Raw genomic sequence first — 20,469 nt, forward strand, 5'->3', positions numbered from 1 at the left:
CTGTGATGGACCATCACCATCTGAGACGTACTAGTTCAGACATGCACTTTGTTGACTCTTCCCAAACATAAACAACCTTATGTTAATGGATGTCAGTGTTATACAGTATATAAACATGATGCAGCCACTTTTATTTACATCTTGTTTTTCCATTGCTCTTTGATACCAATTAACTAACCCCTTATTGTTAACCACCACAGAATCCCACTGTGGCCAGCTGTTCAGAAGAAAAACAAATCCACAGCAGAACCTCCATGTAGATTGTAGATTGGCAAACATGGCAGTAGGACTGGGGTTATGACACTGTGAAAGGATGCATGTCTCATCAACGGGATGCTGGATGTGTGAAGGTGGACTACAGTGTTGCAGATTCACAGAAAGTGAGCATCTAGAGCATCTAGAGGAATTAACAGAGGTGTTCAAATTATAACTAAGTGTAGTCTGACAGGAAAAGGAAAAAACAGTATTATTCAATTCAATTCAATTCAATTAATTTGCTTAACTAAGCAAGTGACTATACATGTTGTGTATATGAACAGAAAAGACCAGAAGACAATGGAGGAGAGGAAGCAAAAACTCCCTAGTAAGGAGAAAAACAACCTCTAGGGGTCCAAGGTCAACTGGCTGCCCAACCCCTTTGGGCATGCTAACATTATACAATTAAAATAAAGGAAACAATGAATAAAGGTATTAATCCATCCATCAGAGCAGCTTGGGGTCAGAGCAGCTGACCCTGCGCTCTGACCCCAAGCTTCCCGCCCCCCAGTCTGTGTGCCTGTGTGTCTCATGGAGAGCAAGCTGGGGTATGCGAAAAGACAAATTCCTAATGCAAGAAAGTGTATTTGGCCAATAAAGTGATCTTATCTTATCTTATCATGTCTTCTGTATGCATGCAGATTTCTGTAGACCAGCAAAATCCTCCTAAACAATAGCTACTGTGCTGTATATCCACGATGTCCCTCTTGGATCCATGGCAGGAATGCAGCATCCAACTCATATGGTGCCCAGCCTGGGCGCCATCCGGACATGTGGGAGGAGAATAGGATAGTTATATACTGTATATATATATCATTTATATGATGATATATCATATCATCTTTAAATGGGGTGGTGTGGTGGCTCTGGGGCTAAGGATCTGCACTTGTGGCTGGAAGGTTGCCAGTTCGTATCCCGCGGCTAGCAAGAGGAATCCTACTGTGTTGGGCTCCTGAGCAAGGCCCTTAAACCCAACTGCTCCAGGGGTGCCATATAAAATGTCTGCCCCTGCACTCTGACCCCAAGCTTCTCTTCCTGTCTGTGTGTTTCATGAAGACCAAGTTGGGGTATGTGATAAAAGACAAAATCCTAATACAAGAAATTGTATATGGCCAATAAAGTGATCTTATATCAGTTATATTATATATATATATCATCATATCATATTATTATATCAAGACAGATGAAAGGTGTAAATCCAGACCTCCTGGTCCACAGGATGTTCGAGTTCCCAATTCTGATTTGAATTACTTAATTGAACCAACTAATTGGATAATAATTGACCATTTATGTATTCTTGAAGTTTAATTTTAGGTTTCTTCTGTGGCCAGTTACTTTACTAACATACTGTATTGTTTTATCTGTGTTTCAGACTCTGTAGTCTGGGTGGCGAAGAAGTGTCTGTTAAGAAGGTGGAACTTTTTCAATCCATCTGGTATTTCATATTCCATCAGATTGGAAATGTTTTTATGTTTTACAGTTGCAATTCCAAAGTAAGAAACATCTCAATTCTAAGTGTTACTGTAGCAAATGTACAGCAGAGTAAGTGTACAAACTGTACAGTCACCACTAGTGTATGAAAGCTGTAGATACAGGTGAAAGTGCAGATAAAGAAGACACGTTTAACACTAGACATGGAGAAACATGAGCCCCTTTTTCCCAAGATAAGAAAAGTGAAGTGGTGCAATTCAGTACACCTTCAGACACTTTAGAAACGGGAGCAATATTTATGAAGTCTTTTCTCTGTTCATTTAGCAGCCTGGGGAAATTCAGCTTGGCTTCCTGTCTGGAAGCTGTATTTACATACTGTGACTGATTTTGATATCTCGATGTTTAAGATTACTCCTCCGACAGTCTAAACAAAACTCCTCGGATTATAAACAACCCCGCATCTCACGGAAGGGCAAGCGTCTCTGAAAAGGGAAGCTGTGCTTGCTTCATTGGTTGTTGGGTAGCGCTTGGATACTTGGCTTTCGGAAGCAGAGCTTCGATTAATCTCTCTACAAAGAGCCGAAAGTGCAGGAAGGGTGGACATGAATTCTGAGCACACATTCGCGTCTTCTCAGGTTTGTGAACTGTAACAACAGCGGCTGGTATGCAGGACAGCTCTCGGATGTTTGTCCAGTGAGCATCACACACAGGAAATGAACTTGTTCAGATGCTGTTAGTGGGACAATGGAGAACTGAGAACACGAGGAGTTTTGCTTACACCTCCTTGTGCACTGTGTTCCTGACCACTTCTTGCAGAGTAATTGCTAAAAACCTTCCCAGCATTAGTCATCAAATGTGTCATTTGTTCAGCTGCCCTCTGACTTTGTTTATCTTTTATACTGATGAGAGAGGCTGAAGGACTCCTTGGATTTTCCTAATTACATGCAATGCCCAATTCCCATCATGTTTAGCCATGTTTTTATTCATTTTTTGCAAGCTGTTGAGTTTTGCTTTGTGAGCTATCGCTCGGATGTTTGACAAGGACCAGTAAAACACGTCAGCATTTCATTTACAGTATCACAGCAAATGTACCAAGGACTCACGTAAGATAAAGCCCTCTACATGTTATGGGGAGGGGTGTTCCCTCTCTTGTGTGATACACTCTTGTGTGGTTTGTAAAGGGAGTTTGTTGGCTTCTAAACTTTAATTGTGAAACCCTTACCTTGAGGACAGTGCAATCAAAACTGTCTTAAACAGTGTGGCTGCTTAGTTAGTGCTCAACCTCATAAGCCTCCTCCACCTGCAGCACAGTATCTGCAGGCTGAGCTACAGCTCATTTGTTAATGTTTCTCAGAGTCTGAGAGGTGGTCAGATGACTGTGCTGGTTTGTGCTCAAAGTTTAAATGTGTAGTCCTTTAGTCAGAGCCAGCATTCGCACCTGATGTGTTACAGGTTAGGACAGATATACACCGGGCTTTTTCTCTGCATCTTGCATGGCTAGATTAGTCTTTACACAAATTGGATCCTCCGAGGGTTGCAGTCACTGTAGCTCAGCAACATCTGCTGGTTAGTTTCACTTGGCATGAAAGAGCATCTGACTAAATAATAGTTTTGAAGGAAATCTTAATAATTGCCAGATTATTAATAAATTGCCCCCCCCCCCCTCTCCCCCGACATCTGGACTTTAGCAGCAAGGTAAAATTTGTATCTGGCATTCCTATCAGGTGACAAAAGGGGCACTTTTGCTAGCCTGATTAGAAAACAAACTATTGTCCCCCTCAGGACAATTCCAGATCACCCAGACAGCACCTTGTACCTCCAGCAACCTTATTTACTGTATCTCTTGCAGAAAATGCCCACACCTGAAGAAGGCTCCACGGCCGAAACATTGTGTTCTCTTTCTTCTTTTTTTCAGCACTTGTTCCTAGAAAACAAACTGTCAGCTTAGATGCAGACCATAATACAGAAGAATGTATGTTAGTCATGCAGGAGAAGTATTGCTAACAGAACATTATGGGTGGTAAAGTAAATGTGTTCTGTAATGCCCGGTGAGATGGTGTGGATTTGAAAGAGGGGTCTGTTTATACTGTATCTCTGTTTATTAAAACATAGAAGGGGTAAAGAAAAAGAATGCTTGGAATAATTCACAATAGCAAAGCAGTTCCCCAAGGGGTCTCCCAGTCACTGGAAAGGAATTGTCCGAAAGGATTAAGGCTCATCCCATGGCTCTGTCTTCCTGAAAACTGAAACGCTAAAAACAGAAAGAGAACTGTAGACTAAACAGCCAGAGAGTTACTGCACACAGACCTGGGGCTGTGTGTAATAGACACTGGCCATGAAAATGTGTTGGCTATGTTAGCAAAGATGATTGGAGCTGCATGATATGGTGTTATGAAAATTGGTTTCCAGGCCGCCATATCTGCTGTGTTTGTTTGAAGTGCTCTGACCCGGAAATTCCTCAGTGCCTGTGAATAATCTCATTTTTTGCAGCCATCCCTAGAGGCTGACAGGGTTAAATGAAACCAGAAAAAAAAGACATTTTATTCCCCCATGCCGCTGCAATGGTCTCTTTAAGCAGCTAGTCACACAGTTCTAAAGGAGACCTTGGGCAGTTTCTTGATCCCTCACGATAACATCTGTCTGTTTTATATCTCCTTCTGTTTCAAGGACTATTTGCAAAGCTTTTATTGTTTGCAGCTTGTCTTTTCGAGATCGCAGAACTGATCAGTGCAGCTTTTAAGATTTAAAGACAGACTTTCTCAGTTGCTTCTTAGACATACTTACCAGCTTCTTCTTTTGAAACACAGTGTCGAATTATGACATATGATTTGCCGCTGCTGATAAAAGTTTGATCTGAGTCTGCAAAAGACGGGCTAGGTTCTGGCCAGGGCTGTGCCAGTGCAGGACTTGTCAGCGCCTGCCTGGCTGTGGCACTCCAGCCCAGTTTCACAGTTCTTGTGTTTGCCGTGCAGGATTATAGTTGACGGCAAAATGAGGCAATAGTTATGGAGGCTATGGGATACTTCCAGTCCTAAACACTGGAGGAGAAGAGGTCCAGAAACAAAGGATTTACTAGGTAAAAGGGGGAAGTGCTTAGGTTTTCAGCTGCACAGAGACCTGGGGCTGCCACTGAGAAATGTCTGAAAAGCCTTGAGGGGGGATTTCCTCTGAAAGGGAAAGCAGTTCTCCTCCCCCGCACCAGTTCTCCACTCTCGTTCTCTCTCTCACTTACTTACACTCTCGCCCTGGCCCTCTCCGACTATGGTCACATCCTGCACAGTGCAGAAGGAAGGAGGTAGCAGCCGATCCAGCTGCTCCGGGCTCTGCCTGACTGCTGTAGGGTTTGGAGATCAGAGGACATGGGACTTGCCCCTGGCAGCCTGCAGCGTCCAGCCGTGACTTACTGTTGGGGATTCCTACACCCACCACCTTCTCGGGCACATTTTGATCAGCGTGGACCCAAGGCTGAACTATCCCCGGGGGCTGACAGCCAGCAAAATTCTTTTGGGCAGGATTACATAAAGAAAGATGACCAAACCTAACAGGATAGCCAAGGCACCTTAGGAAAGATGGTAACTGACTTTTTTTATTTATATCTTTAAAGGAAAAAGAAAACTGCAGATGTTTTCTTTTATGAGCACTGGGACATATAGCTTAAAATTTCAATATGCCCTTTAGCTATTCATTCAGGTAGGTTTTTGCTAAACCATTTTTTTTTCTTTGTTTCGAAAGAATTCCTGAACTGCTATTGAATGGAGCTCTCAGTGCTTTCCAAGTGTGTTTGCTTTTCTGGCTGTCACTAGGAGCTGGGGATGACTGAATTGCTGGGGAACTGCTGAATCAAGCAGTTTTAAAGCTTAGTTGGTCTGTCGCAGTTTTATTACTATAATTAAAATTATTGCCACTGACTGTTTCGTTTTAAATGTAAGATCTCCCGCTGATCTTCTTTCTGTTTTTCACTACGCTCACTGTATTTACAACTGGTTTGTCATGCACCTTGTTTATGAGCCCTGTCTCGTGTTTTGTCTTACTGTAGTCTCTAGTTTGAATAGAGCACTTTTTCGCATGTTTAGCACAGTGATGTTTGATGGACATGCTCGTCTTCTTCTTGATATACAGTATATGCTCTGTCTGTTCCAACACTTTTGTTCTGTGCAAAAGAAAAGATCTGCATTTTGGCTTTGTCTGAGGAGTCTATTTGTTAACTTCCTGAAACGATTTTGCAGAATAGGCATGTGGACTTTATCAAAAGATTGCTACTCTTTCAAAAGTACTTTACTTATGTCTGGACATGTCTGCATGAAAGTATTAATTAATTTATTCTTCTTTTCAACTTTTTTCACCCAATTTAAAGAAGAACACCTTCCATAATCCCTTTAAATTAATTACATTCTACTCCTGTTACAGTTGATTAATCAGGCCAGTACGGATAGAGTTACACTCTGATGCTGATGAAAAGGTTTTCACATATCACATTATATTTCCTCTCTGAACTGTAGATGAGGGAGGTGGACAGTTTTTCAGATAACAAGCCATGGCACCTCAATTTGGCAGGAAATACTTGTTTTGCTTTGCTTAATTGCACACTGTAGAGACACTAAGATGCTGTGAGACTCCTGCAATGAAACACTAGGAACACCAGGAGATATGAGTTGAACAGCAGCAATAATGGAAGATGCACCTAAAGAGAGAATTGCATAAGTACAGTTAGTCTTCTGGTCTGGACAGGTCCTGGTACAAACAACTTTAGAGTATTAAGATAGAATAATTAGAACCTAGCTGTGATAAGTCACCATTTGCAAAGGGGTGGTATATTAAGTTTATAACATGTTTTTCTTTCCTTTTTAATGACAGCTTGCTGGAACATTACTTAAAATAGGTGAACTCTACAAGTTGAGTGGTTGTTTCACATAATAATTCTGAATGAAGGAAAATGCAAAAGTCAATAATCATTCAGTTCACCTAATGTCCAAGTCAAGAATATTTCCCTCTTCTGGTTTCTCCTCTCCTAATGCTAGGAAAATATGCAAAGTGGTTGTCATGTTTCAGAATGGAAATTTTACGTTGTAGCTTGAGGTGAGTTTTTCTCGTTTGTCCCAGTATTCATCTTGCAGTTACCAAATCTGTACACGATCATTTCCAAGTGAATATTTGAGAATATATGTTATAAAAGTGGTAGTTATTAAATATCAACCTGACTGTTGCCCTTATGTACTGTAAGTGTAGTTATCTTATCTGTGGCAGTTGCTAGATTAACTGCCTTGGCAGAGGGCAGTCAGGCTTTTGAAATCCTGAGACATAAACTGCTTATCTTTACTTTATCTGGAATTTGTTACTGTTGTATAAAAAGTGTTGCCTACTATCAGACTTGCTATTGTGCTTGCAAAGATGAAGGAGACCTTTTATAGGCCATTTACAGAATTTACGCACCATGCTGGAAGATACCGTATTTTGGTTACAAGCAACCTGAATCAAGTTCTACACAGTAACTGTGATCTTGCCCTGCAGGGCATTGCAGTGAACTATTAGGCATCAGGACTTCAAGACTTTCAAAATGAAAGGAAAGACTAGTAGAGACACTGTGGAACCATGCTTATTTTTAATTCCACAAATTGGATTTCTTTTGGTAGGAGTAGTCCTTCACATTCCATTATTTTTCAGATTGATGGGAAGAACTCCACATATAGTATAAACAGGGACAGAGGTAGAAAAGGAAAATATCTTTGTGGATAAGCTAAAATGATTCTCTGTAGACAAACCATACAGTTGAAATTTGTAACCTTTAATCTTTATATTTTATAGTTATATTAACCTATCCACTAAGGGCCTATATTTTTCTCAATAATAATAATAACAATAATAATAATAATAATAATAATAATAATAATAATAATAATAATAATTGCTTACAATTATATAGCACTTTTCTGGACACTCCACTCAAAGCACTTTACAGCTAATGGAGACTCCCCTCCACCAACAACAATGTGCAGCATCCACCTGGATGATGCGACGGCAGCCATAATGCGCCAGAACGCTCACCACACATCAACTATCAGTGGGGAGGAGAGCAGAGTAATGAAGCCAATTCATAGAGGGGGATTATTAGGAGGCCATGATTGGTAAGGGTCAATGGGAAATTTGGCCAGGACACCGGGGTTACACCCCAACTCTTTTCGAGAAGCGCCCTGGGATTTTTAATGACCACAGAGAGTCAGGACTTCGGTTTTACGTCTCATCTGAAGGACGGTGCCTGTTTACAGTATAGTGTCCCTTTCACTATACTGGGGCATTAGGACCCACATGGACCACAGGGTGAGCACCCCCTGCTGGTCCCATTAACACCTCTTCCAGCAGCAACCTTAATCTATGACTGTTAATGTAATTTTGGTATTTTATTGTTTAGTATTTAGGTTTATTTAAGCAATAAACCAGGCTTCTACTGCATAAAAGTCCAGAGATATTACAAAATGAGTGGACATAATTTTGGTTTGAGGAGACATCATGCCCAGCAGAAATTGATTTTTTCACAAAAACAAGGTGACCCTAATTGGTTAACATCACTTCCACCACAGGTCTCTTGCTTGTATTTAACCAAAAGGATATCACACTGCAAACAGTGCCAGATATGGCTGTACACTTGCAGACTGGAGACAGCTAGGGAAATTGGTGTAAAGCCAGTCTGTTAGCAGCCAGTAGAAACACACAGCTGTTCTTCGAAACAGCCGTTCTTAATGTGAATCTCACTCCCTGGCCACTGACAACTCATCAGTAGTGAACAATACTGTTATTTGTTCTGCGTTCAAATCTACTTTGTTCTCAAAGATTTTCACGGAGGTTTTGCATTCTTTTCCCTCAAACCAAGCCTCCTTTTTTTGTTTGAATATTCCAACTAAAGAAATCGAAAGTTTAAGAAAATAAGCTGATTCGAGTTTAGTGTTTGATTCCTATCGCTGCCAGAACATTCTTCTATTTTCCAAAACAGAAACACACAGATGTACACAGCGGTTACTGAGTTTGCATAACCATATGCAATATATGCATATTTCTTACACTCCAATGGAAAAGAAGGAAGGCTAGTCAGAGCTCAAATGAAAGACATGGCAGTGTTTAATTTTCCACTCAAGTGTGGGGTGTGAAACTCCCTGCCAGTTCACATCAGGAACGCTGAAACTCTTTGTATCCACTTGAGCCTGAGATGAAAACATTTCTTTTCCAACATGTATTTGCACAGGTTTTTGGACTGTAACTGGAGTGGTTTCTCGCTTTGTGTCGCCTTTACTCTGTCAACATATTTAAACAGTTGATTTGCTTTGAATTTTGGATCACATGAGATTCGTTCTGCACTTTCTTATCCTGTAAGGAGCCACCTGTCCCAACACCCTCAAGCAGCTTTCCTGCTGCTCACAGTCCTATCATCGCAGATGCATCAACAGAGAATAGAGAACAGAGAATAGAATCCGCCACTGTTTCCTGCTCAGAAGAACACAAGTGTGCGCAGACACATGCATTTCAATACTCCAGGGTCTGTGTTAAGACTGAGTGTCCCCCATGTGTGGTCTTGTGGCATGCTGAGTTTGTTAGCTCGCATAGATATCACTACATCTCACACCAAGTCATATTGTGTGCTCTGTTCAAAAGATTGCTGATTGGTTACTATTACATTAACATCAATATGCTGCTTTGATACTTAAAAAAAATATTCCTCCTGAGAAAAATAAACATTGATTTCATAATTTATCATTTTCTGTACAATTGAGGAAGACGAATGGCTGCATTGAACCTACTGTAGATGCCGCAATTAACTCAAGTTGTAGGGTGGCTCAAAATGGGAGAAAGCTTGCCAAGACTGGTAAATAAAAACCTCCATCGAACACATTTCTTTTTTTCTTGTTTTTCCACGATGCTGGTAGGGGGACAGAAATAAATTTAATGGAGACATTTGATGTTTAGGATTAAAACCTCAACTTTTTAATGCTCAAACGCGTCCTCATCAGGTTTGGCCTGGGCCTGTCAGAGCATCCCACCCTGTGGCACAGTGGCTGTAGACATGTCAGTGTACAACATGATGAGATATACTCAGAGCACACCCAGCCATACACTGTGGAAGTGTGGGCTATTGTGAAGTGGGATTTTATGTCCCAGACCTGCCCTGTGGTCGGTCTACTTCTGTTCACCTTTTTTGGCTTTTGGTTCTTCACAGCCAACACGCTTTGCAGGTCTGGTCCACTTGGACTCCTCTTCTCATTACCATAAAGCAGCCGATTCTGCAGAAGAGAGCGAATGGGCATCATTTGGCATTCCTGGAATTCTGCGAATGAATTTTAATCAGACACTTATCATTCACTTTGCTATAATGATACTGTGGGGTTCTTGCAATGCACTCTGGTTCTGATGGGCTATTGTCTAAACAAGTCTGCTGCTTAAAGATTCAGAACTGGTTTGTTTCCAGAACAGAGATTTCATTTAGACCCTTTAGGCTCATTCAGATCCCATACTGCTCTGACTCGAACTCAGCTAGACAGCAGGGGTGGTACATGACTGGGTTCAATTAAGAACTAATGCAAAACTTCAGCTCTCTCTGGAGACATCTAGAAGAATTATTTTTTTGGCATTCGCTTTTTAGACAAAGCTGTAAACAAAGCCCAAGTGAAACAGTATTTATTTGAAATATAGGTTAAATGTTTCCAAACAAGATTAGACTTGGTTTCTTTTTTTCTCTGAGAACAAATCCCATATTGCTTCTGACTAAAGCATGCAAGCATTTCCTGTCACTCAGGCAGTCTGCAGGCAGCAGTACTAATCATCAAAGAAGTACAGTTATTAAAACTACGACAATTACGTTTTTCTTAATATTAACTATAATATAACAATGGTATTAGTTGTGTAATAGCACCTCAAAGCAAGGTTTTTTGATATGGGAAAAAATCAGCACATGGTCCCCATCTATCTTGCTTATTAGAGTGCTGTATGAATGCAAAGATCTTTCAACATAAACAGAAAAATAATATAAGCATGAAGCTAGATGCTGTAATTAGAATCTCAGCATCAGTATTCATATAGAATATAATTCCAGTGCTATATTTGGATGACTGCACTGTGGATGCCAGTCCTGTCACTGCACTCCTTAGCTCTTGGTGTGGAGATCCATAGGAGATTAGTTGTCATTTCTTACCTTCATAGGATTGTAGATGTGCATTCCTATTGCTGTTGTTGTATTTGGCTAATGTTTTGATCCATTTTATCCAACGGGTCTTTCAGTTGTACGTATTTATAAAGCTGGGTATTTTAAGGCTCAACATGGTGATACGAGGGTTGGCATTGCTGTCTCACAGTTTAATTCCTGTGGTGCTAACTGGATAGAGTTTGTATCTTCTCCCTGTGTTCACATGGGTTTATTCTGGCTGCTCTAGTTTCCTCCCATAGTCCAAAAACATATTGGAAGATTGACCAGCTTCTGAGAAAATGGGCCCTGCTGTGAGTATGTTCATGTTTGTGTGGGTGCCCCCTTGAGCCCATTGCTTACTGGGATAGGCTTCGATTCTGCACAACCCTATATTGGATAAAGAGGTTAGAAAATGGAAGGCTGGTATTTTATGGGCACAATCTGAGTAAAGTATCTCACTCAAGGATACTACAGCAGTGTCTCATTTGGGATTTGAACCCGCAGCTTCCCAGTTACAAAGCCAAAACGTTGCCCACAATTATAATACGAAGAGGTATGTGATTGAAAAGCTTGAACCTTACACAGTGCCTAACTTAAATGAAAAATGGATACAAACATGTGCTAACAGTACAAGCAGTCTTCAGGTTTCCCTGTTGTTAGTATTTAATACCCCTTGTATCCTCTAATGATATGATCCTCTAATTTATTGGTGGTTATTCATGTTTTATAATTGCCTATCATTATGAGTTTCAAGAGAGAGAAGATCTTACTGATGCAGTTTTCAAAAGTATTTTTTCAAAGGGAGGAGAACTCTTTGTCCCATTCAGCTAAAAGTTCATTTTCTTTACTGGAGCTGTTGGAGACAACATTGTAACGATGAGAAACAAGGAACAAGGCATTTCTGTGGCCTTTTAATTATTCTGAGGTCACATAAACTATAGGTCACAGAAGCAAAAAGGAATGACGATGAACATGGATACAAGCAGTTGAAAGAAGGGATGAAAGAGTTAATGGGCAGTAAAAGGAAATTCCGCGTCTCCTCTCTGAAGAGCCCCTTTTTATGTGAATATAGTGAGGAGGCCTTCAGAATAGGCTGCTTGAATTGTGAGCGTATTGCCAAGCACCAGAACCCAGCTAATAAGAGCCCAGGAGACAAAGCCCACACTGTCCCTGGGAATAGAGCTGGCTCCCCGTGGAATGGGAGAAAGGCTGAGGAGCAGAATGAAAGCTGGGAGGATGGGAAGAAACAAGAGGAGATGGAAGAGGGAAAGCAGCCAGCGAATTTCTTGAGCCCGCTCAGGACATGCACACACAGGCCTTTTGAACCTCAGTTTGTTTTCATTCACTTGCAGCTGCGTGGTGGTGTGGTGGCCCCGCGAGTGCTGGGTGAAGAAGTAAAGGCAGTTTTCCCACAGTGGGTCCCTGTGCTCTTTCCAGCGCTCAGCCACGGGTTGGTTTGCCCAGAGTCTAGGCTGTGCTTGTTTTCCTCCTGCTCGCAGGGATGTGGGGCCCGCTTGTGGGTCACCAAGGCCACATCATAACAGAAGAAAAACATGGATAACATAAACAACAGTCGCTGGCCTTAATACACTTAACAACATTTAAACACCTGCTGCCCGGCTGTATGTGAACACCAAAAGGATATTGGAAACGTGCTTTACATCAGACAGTCAGGGCTGTTGTTCGACGTCTGTGTGATGTTGGTGGGGGTGAGGGATTGTACTAGCCAGACAGAGAATTACCCCTCAAAAGAACTACAACAACAGCATCAAGGTCTTGACAGTATATTGTGTCAGACCCACATAGGAAATCTGCGGTTGTTTGGAATGGATGACCTACCCATGTTGCTGTAGCAGACTAGTGGATTCACTTGGCTTCCAGCAAGAAGCAGCTGAGCTCAATAAGCTACAGTACCACACAAGCAAAGTGATCCAGCTGCTCTCCTTTCTTCGTGTCCCAAAGCTGGTTGATGTTTCAAAATCAGGAGATCTCTATTGCTGTCAGTGACTTGTGTAGGAAGGTACAGTACCAAGGTTCTTGTCTTGTCTTGTATATTATTATCAGTGCATTTGTAGAGAGGGTATCCTCATTAAAGTGCTTTTTTAAAGTTCATGGAAGTTAAAAGAGATTAAAAGTTGTTTTTTTTGCTTTAATGTTTAATTTACAACCCTTAAATGAGCACACAAAATCAGTTGAAATAATCCCCTGCCAATTCACTGGGTCTTGTTTAAGAGACATCTCAGGTATTCATGTCCAACAGAGCTCTCTGAGGTGTACAATAAAACAACTCTCCTACACTAGCCCCTTTATCTTCACAGAGCTTCTCTATCCCCCCTTTAGCTCAAGAATTATATCATTAAGAAATACGTAACCAAAAGAGAGGAATACAGCACAACAGGATTGATACAGCGTCTGCAAAGGTTATTGGACTTAGTCATAGTTAGGCCTCTAAAAACACCTGTTATCTCTACTCTAAACCCACAAGCAGGCATGCATAGCCTGGAGGAGCCGCTTTCGAAGGAGAGATGTTTTTATTTCTTTTTCTAAGCTCTATTGCTCGGCTGCTGGCTATATGATATTGGCTGTGCTCTTGTGTCTGATCGAAGGGTCACACAGGACCTGCCTCCCCACTATTCCAGCTCCGATGAGTCACTGCGAGCTGCCTGCTCACCTCTGCCCTGGCCGCAGTGATGTTTCACAGCACAGTCACTTTTTGTGCTGAATTTCCCACACTGTCTCTGGGCCGGGGGTACTCCTTTGTACTGTACCTGGGGGGCTTCAGACTGCCGTCTCTGAGTGTGTTTAGGGATAAACCTGGAAGTCTGTTGAGCCAGCAGAGGCAGAGGAGGTGTCTTCAGAAAGTATAAGGACCTGGAGGGACAAAGGACCTTTCAGTGTGGATATTCTGTTTTGTTTTTCTAAAAATATTGATTCAAATAAAATCCAATTGTGATTTCCACAGAAATTGACTCAATGAGTAATAAAAATGAACTTTTTTCATTCTTTTTTTGCCACTGTGTGTCAGTACTCATTCTTCCCATGTAATCATTCTTCCACTAATATACTGTAAGGGGTCATAGATCAGGAACTTTGGAGTTCTTCAGAAATCTTAATAAAATACAGAACATATTTTTGGACTGGAACACAAACCGTTGAAAACGTAGCAAGTTGGCTTGATTTAAGGAGTTACTTTCTTCTTGTAATTGGAAAAGATACTGAATGAGATTCTGATTACAGTTTTAAAATTAAATAGTTACCCACTGCACTATTTATTTGACTTTGTGTTTTAATAGGTCAGGCATTTTATTTTCCTGGGATTCGTGGACGTACTGTACCATAGGAAGAATCAAAAGAATGTTCTTTATGATCCGATGGAACCATTGGGGTGACATACTGACTCTGTGAACATGTTTGGGGTCCACCAGATCCATTGAATTCCATTACATTTACAAAGTTTACACTACAGTCCCCCCCAATGTTTATGAGGATGTTTGAATGTTAAGGTACTGCTGTATACTATAGTTGTACTGTATGTATGGCATCTGACAACCTGAACCAGCCAAGCACAATACAGGCCTTGTCAGCTGGTTTATTTGGGCCTGTGAAATAAAGAGACTTAATGGGAGGTTAATAGGAGAGTCTCCAGGGCATTGTGAGAGTTTCTGACAGTGAAATTGTCTTAATTACAGCACAGACACAGACCTCACTCTGCCCAGTAATCTCAGAAGGACAGAGGTCTGACCTGACAGGCTAATAGGCCTAAATTCACTTAATGCAGCCTGTAGCCTAGGAAAAAAAGTAAATCTTTCTCTGAGACAAAAAAGACATGTCCCAGCAACACTCCTGCTTTTTGATAGGTGGTTGGTTTAATCACAAAGGCAGCCATTGGACTGAGAAGGCTGTCAGTTGTCAGAAACCTTAATCTCTGCACAAACAGTTCCACTGTGGTCAGGATTGGCTGACACTCACCTCACAATGCAGGGCACAGCCTTTCCTTTTTTTGTAAAGTGCCGCTTATTTCCCTGAGGATTCTGAGCAATTACAGCCGTCAACGGGGAGCAGGCAAATTCTGTGGTCTTGCAAGCCAAGTTTCAAAATCAAGCTCATTAAAGCTCCTTGCTTAGGATCATCAGGAAACAAATAGGGTGATTAATCAAGCTCAATTAGTTCAGCCCACAACAACCACTACAGTAAGTAAGAGCAATAAAGTCTGCACAGTATTGGAATCTGTTCCTCCAGGTGTGTCTCAGGACCTTAATAATCACCTAGTCTTACAGTTGTGGATGGGTCGATTTACTGAAGTTGTGTGGGTCTTTTAAAAGTTGTCCATCCTCAAGGCAGGCAGCAGGAAGGTCTGATGCAGGTTTTCTTAACTGCAGTCCTGCCACAGCTCCCCATGTCTCTTCCCGGCAGTGGTTCACCTTGATTTCTTATCAAAGCAGCACCTGATTTATTTTAACACTGACACTGCGTCATACAGTGTGCCAAGCCATTACATGTCCTGGAGTTTAAATAAAATGGAGAGGACATCTGCGTGTGTGATAGCCAATGTAGGGAAGTATGGATTTCAAATCAAAAAGAGGGCTTGCCGTATAAAATTCTGGATCACAGCCTTGTAAGCAGTACATCTTTTAATCAGCAGCTCTGCTTGCGTTCAGATGATCCTGGGGTCGCCTTTAGACAGAACTAAATAAGTCTTTGCATCTCTGCATGTGCTCTTATATGTGTTAGGCTGATTTCCATGTGTATTTCAAATTTCTTTATCCAAATACAGAGGCAAGACATGAAGGCATAAAATACTCACAGACTTCTGAGCAAAGCTCATGCCAGAGAGTTGCAATACAAGGCTTGGGGTCGAGTCTGAATAGCGTGCTGGCAGGGCGTCAGGCGTAATCGGATACAAAAGACTTAATGCAAACCTCCCTCTTCACTTGGCTGAAGATCAGCCTTTGAACTGGTTCCAGTTTGGTTGAGATTATGTGCTGTTTATATCAAGGGCTCTGGTCTCGGAGACCCCTGGATGGAGTACAAAAATGTATGTGTTGAACATGGAAACGTGGATGATCCTGGGGCTTAGCAGATTGATTAAGGTCAAGCGATCTCAAACAAGATACAGTATGTAGTGCTGGCTTTGCTCCCCATATGAGGTGCGCAGCCTGGCAAGGTTAGGGGAAATGCAGCAGCAGGTCAATGGCTTCTGCTCTGCATCTACAGCTGTGATACATTAAGTGCAGTGGTATTTTCTTATTAAAATAAACTCATCATGCACCAGAACGTCCTTGTGCAATTAGAATTCGGAGGCGTACATTTCCACTGAGGAAATTAAGCTTTGGCACGTGTATTGGAATTTCAGAGACACTTTTTATGACTGCAGGAAAGAGAAAAACAGCAATAACTGCTCGTTCTCTGTAAGCATGCTAAGGAGAAAGTCTGCTACAATGTTGTAGTTAGCTGCTTATTTACATTTCATAGCTATTGGAACTAGAGTAAAACACTGTAGAATATCTACAGTAAGTGGTAATGATGAAAATAACACTTAACTGTACAGTATATCCATGTAGGCTTGTATGAGCTTATCTGATTGTCATGAAACACGTGAGATTTAGTCAGATTGTCTGAAATGTCTTTCATTGCTTCATTTGAGTCTCAGAAGCTGTTAAAGAGGCTTGTGTATCAACATGAAAAAGAATCTTAAATCACAGGAGAATCTAAGCCATTGTTGGTCTTGTGCTGAAACTGTGCAATACAAAGTAAATGCTCATCTGTTTGTGCAGTACAGTATATGTAGGCTCAGAGGCCTGTTAAACAGGTGGGACAGAATAGCAGCTGTTGAATGGTTTTGAGACTGTGGAGGAAACTAAGAGACTAGTCAGTGGCACACTTGTGGGAGGAAATACAGTATTTAAATTTGTGTTTCATCATTATCCTTTGGCCTTCTGGAATATGGCTGAACTAAATCAAGGAGGGCTAAATATGGAATCATGCAGGTCGCAGGTCAGCAGTAAACTGGGATTGTGTTCTTTATACTATGTGTTTTATATACAGCTACTGTGAATTTCCAAACATCTCATATCAAGACTCCTAGCTATCTCCTTTTACTCTCAATATGCAGAGACTAGATCAGTTAGGAACTTCACCTCTGTTTTAAAAACAAAAGAGCTCGTTTTGACATTTGTCTGCTTTACTACATTAAAAATCTGCAATAAAAATGTTTTGATCTTAACATAAAAAAGAAACTAAATATGAAAGCCTTTTAGCTGAATTGCTTTTGCAGACTGAGATGTTTTGCAGCTGCACTAGGGAAAAAGACGAATTAAGATCAATTGGGTTCAATTCTTATTAGCAAGACTGTGTGAAACAGACATGTAAAGTAAACAGTCTCTCTGGACTTGAAAGTAGTTGAAAGTGTCTTTTTATGTTCCTTATTTTCCAGCAGGGAATAGTATGGTGTGTGTATGTATATTTTTTCTGTTCTCTTCTTTATTTGAGTATGTGAATTGTCTGATTGTATGATTTTTGTGCTTGCTTCTAATGTAGTCTTTTGTGTCCTTCGACTACTACAAGTCCTGGTAACTGGTGGGACCTTACGAATCTCACTGCAATTGTTTTATCTTTTTAGTTTTGCTTCATTATTGAATCTGAATCAAATTCTTTATAGTCTAACACTGTGCCACAAGGCTCCTCCCAGTCAATACTAAAGTCAAATTTCTTTGGAAAATCTCCCAGAAGAATTGGCAAGGGTCAACTTTACATTGCACAGTCAGGAAAAACATTTAAGTGGTGTTTTTGTAAAACCCTAGTTTGTCTTTTACGTATGCATTCATTTATTTGTATTTAGGATAGATAGACCCAATCTAACATGCCAAACACTTTCTGAATAGGAAAGTCTATTTATTTTCTGATAAGAAGATGTAAACTGGAGAGCTTCCATCTATGTTAGCGAAAAACACAAAACAAATGGGTAAGATGTTGTATTGACATTTTCAGTGTCCTTGGATAGTCAGAGACATTTGAAAAAATGCAAGATCCATCCAGCTGTTTTAAGCAGAGGTTAGAGGGAGTGTATGTTAGAGAAAGAAAATGAACAGACAAATTAGAAATACCAACCATGTGTTCTCATTCGAGAGGTTAAAATTCATAAATGAAATTATACATAAACTGAGGAAAATGGGGGAAAAAACTAACAGATAGAAAAAGGTGGCTTTTTACACTTCTGGGAAACATAAGACATCTTTTAGCTCCTTGTCTACAAAACAGACAATAAGGCAATAACACCACAGGACACCTCATGTCACGTGATTTACCAAACCGCTTTATACCATGTGGTGTTGCGGGAAGCCGGGGCCTACCTGACAAGCAACGAGCGCAAGGCAGGGTACACCCTGGACAGGGTGCCAGTCCATCGCAGGGCAAGTGCAAGCCAATCATACCTGGGGACAGTTTGGAGGCCTTGGTAAAGGCAGAGGGGGGAAATTTGGCCCAGACACCAGGATCTGCCTGGGGATCTTTAATGACCGCTAAGAGTCAGGACCTCGGTTTAACATCTCATCTGAAAGACGGCACCTGCTACAGTATAGTGTTCCCGCCACTATACTGGGACATTAAGACCCACACAGACCAGAGGGTGGGTGCCCCCCACTGGTCCCACTGACACCACTTCCAGCATCAACCATAGCCTCCCAGGAGGTCTCCCATCCAGGTACTGACCAGGCTCAACCCTGCTTAGCTTCAGTGGGTAGCCAGTTAAGAGCAGCAGGGTGATATGGCTGCTGTCTAGGACTATATCTAACCAAAATAGTTCAAGTAGGTAGCTGCATCAGCATGCATAGGCTGCAAAGGAACAGGTAACAGGTTCAGGTGAAGAAGGCTTCACAGCTGAAATGTTGTGTTTCCTTTCTTTTCTTTTCAGCATGGAATAAACCCATTACCTGTTCCTTATAACCAAACTAGAGCATTGCTTGCAGTAGTCTTTGAAAACAGAGGTTTCTGTTTCTTTCTCATATTTCTTTAATTTCTGCACCTTGATTTGGTCTAACTGCAACCCATCTGCCCATTTTAAACTTTCCATATAGTAGATGGTGAATTTCTCTTTATTGGTGGCTTTTGCCCAACAGAATAGTACCATCAGCTGGTACAGTACTTTTAGTATTTGTCCAAGTTGCAATTGACTGTTGTGTTAAAATTTGAATTGAATCTGTGCCTGTGTTTGTAAAGGAAATATTAGTTTTGAGAAGAATTGAGCCTTACCATCTACTTCTCAGTCTCCTACATTTTCTCACATTCAGTATCTTCTTCTGCAGAACCCAGACTCGCTGGACTCTTCCATTCAGGGTGCCCTTTCGGCACTCTACCCGCCATTTGAGGCCACTGCACCCACCGTCCTCAGCCAGCTGTTCCGGGTCATTGAGGAGCGTTACCAAGGCGACGCGCTGCAGTGTCTCCTGGACTTCCTCATCCCTGCCAAGCACATCTTGGAAAGTGTACAGCAGGCAGCCTGTGTGAGTGTCTTACAAAACAGAAAAACAATTCATACTATATCAGTTGCTCCACCATATGTGTTTTATTTGTCAACAAGGCAAGCTTTTTAGGGGGGGATGTTGGCATTTGAGGAAGATAGAAGATAGATGAAGATACAAGATAGATGAGAGAAGATGAGATGTTAATGTCAGATATATTTTATGAACATCTTTGACAAAATGTTGCACATAGCTTTAGTTCACCCTAACCCAGTTTGTCCCAGAGCCAGTGTGGACTCCATCTTCTGACTTTACAACCTGTAAAGATGGGAGGGGTGAGGGATGTGAAAACGAAACGCAAAAGGAGTGGGATATTTATACGTAGGTGGGTGGAAGTGGCCGAGATTAGGGTTTGACCTCCTCCTGAATTTTTGTGTTCAACTCCATTTGTTTGTTTGTTCTGCCTCTCAGCGGTTTGAGTTTGGTTCTGTACTTGGGCTGAACTTTCATGGTCTCCTCTCTTTCTCTGGCTGCATTAGTTTCTTCCCATCTAACACAGCTATGCTGACTTGCAAACTCTCAGTTGTCCGTGTGTGCATATGCATTCTTTCCAACCAGGGTGGAGTCCCACCTTGCACTGTGTGCTTCCAAAATGGACCTGATTCTCATGACCTTTACCAAGAATAAGTAGCTTTCTGATATGGATGGATGGGTCGAAGGTTTACAGAGTTTTCCGACAATCTTTTACTAATTACCCACTGAGAGCAATCTCCCATTAATTAAATGCATGGCAATGGCAAAACTAGAATTTTTTGAACAACCAAATAGTTGAAAAGTTGTCTGCTGTTATGAACCGTTAAGTACGACAAAAATAAAATTGTTTAGAAGCTAATCAATTATTGAGCTCAACTCTACATTCATTTCTCTGAAAGATATATTACCTAGACAGGAATACAACAGCACTGGGGAAACATGACTTTGTTTCTTTGTGTTTTTGAAACTGGCAGCTTCAAAGTTAAAAAAAAGCCTAGTTTATCTGTCATAAACATGGATGTTCCATCTTGTGAAAAAATGCTAATCACAGCCTAGGGGTGCTCTGCTGATTCAGGGTTAGGTAACGGGCTTTCTCAAGCATTTACCAAGTGTGTACACATATAAATA

The 20,469-nt window shown here is 41.3% G+C and overlaps 1 protein-coding gene across 3 annotated transcripts in view; it reads left to right on the forward strand.

Annotated features, from left to right (window-relative positions):
• Window positions 1-4,901: 4,901 nt before the first annotated feature.
• The window catches only part of LOC102684030 (pleckstrin homology domain-containing family G member 4B), a 50,222-nt gene continuing 34,654 nt past the window's right edge, over window positions 4,902-20,469 (forward strand). For all 3 annotated transcript variants that reach the window (XM_015364689.2, XM_015364691.2, XM_015364690.2), the window contains exons 1-2: window positions 4,902-5,258; window positions 19,153-19,350. In XM_015364689.2, the coding sequence (XP_015220175.2) occupies window positions 5,256-5,258; window positions 19,153-19,350 (201 nt within the window). In that variant the 5' untranslated portion in view covers window positions 4,902-5,255. The remainder of the gene's footprint in view (window positions 5,259-19,152; window positions 19,351-20,469) is intronic.

Source organism: Lepisosteus oculatus, chromosome 16 (assembly GCF_040954835.1).
Source record: "Lepisosteus oculatus isolate fLepOcu1 chromosome 16, fLepOcu1.hap2, whole genome shotgun sequence".
NCBI classification, from domain to species: Eukaryota; Metazoa; Chordata; class Actinopteri; order Semionotiformes; family Lepisosteidae; genus Lepisosteus; species Lepisosteus oculatus.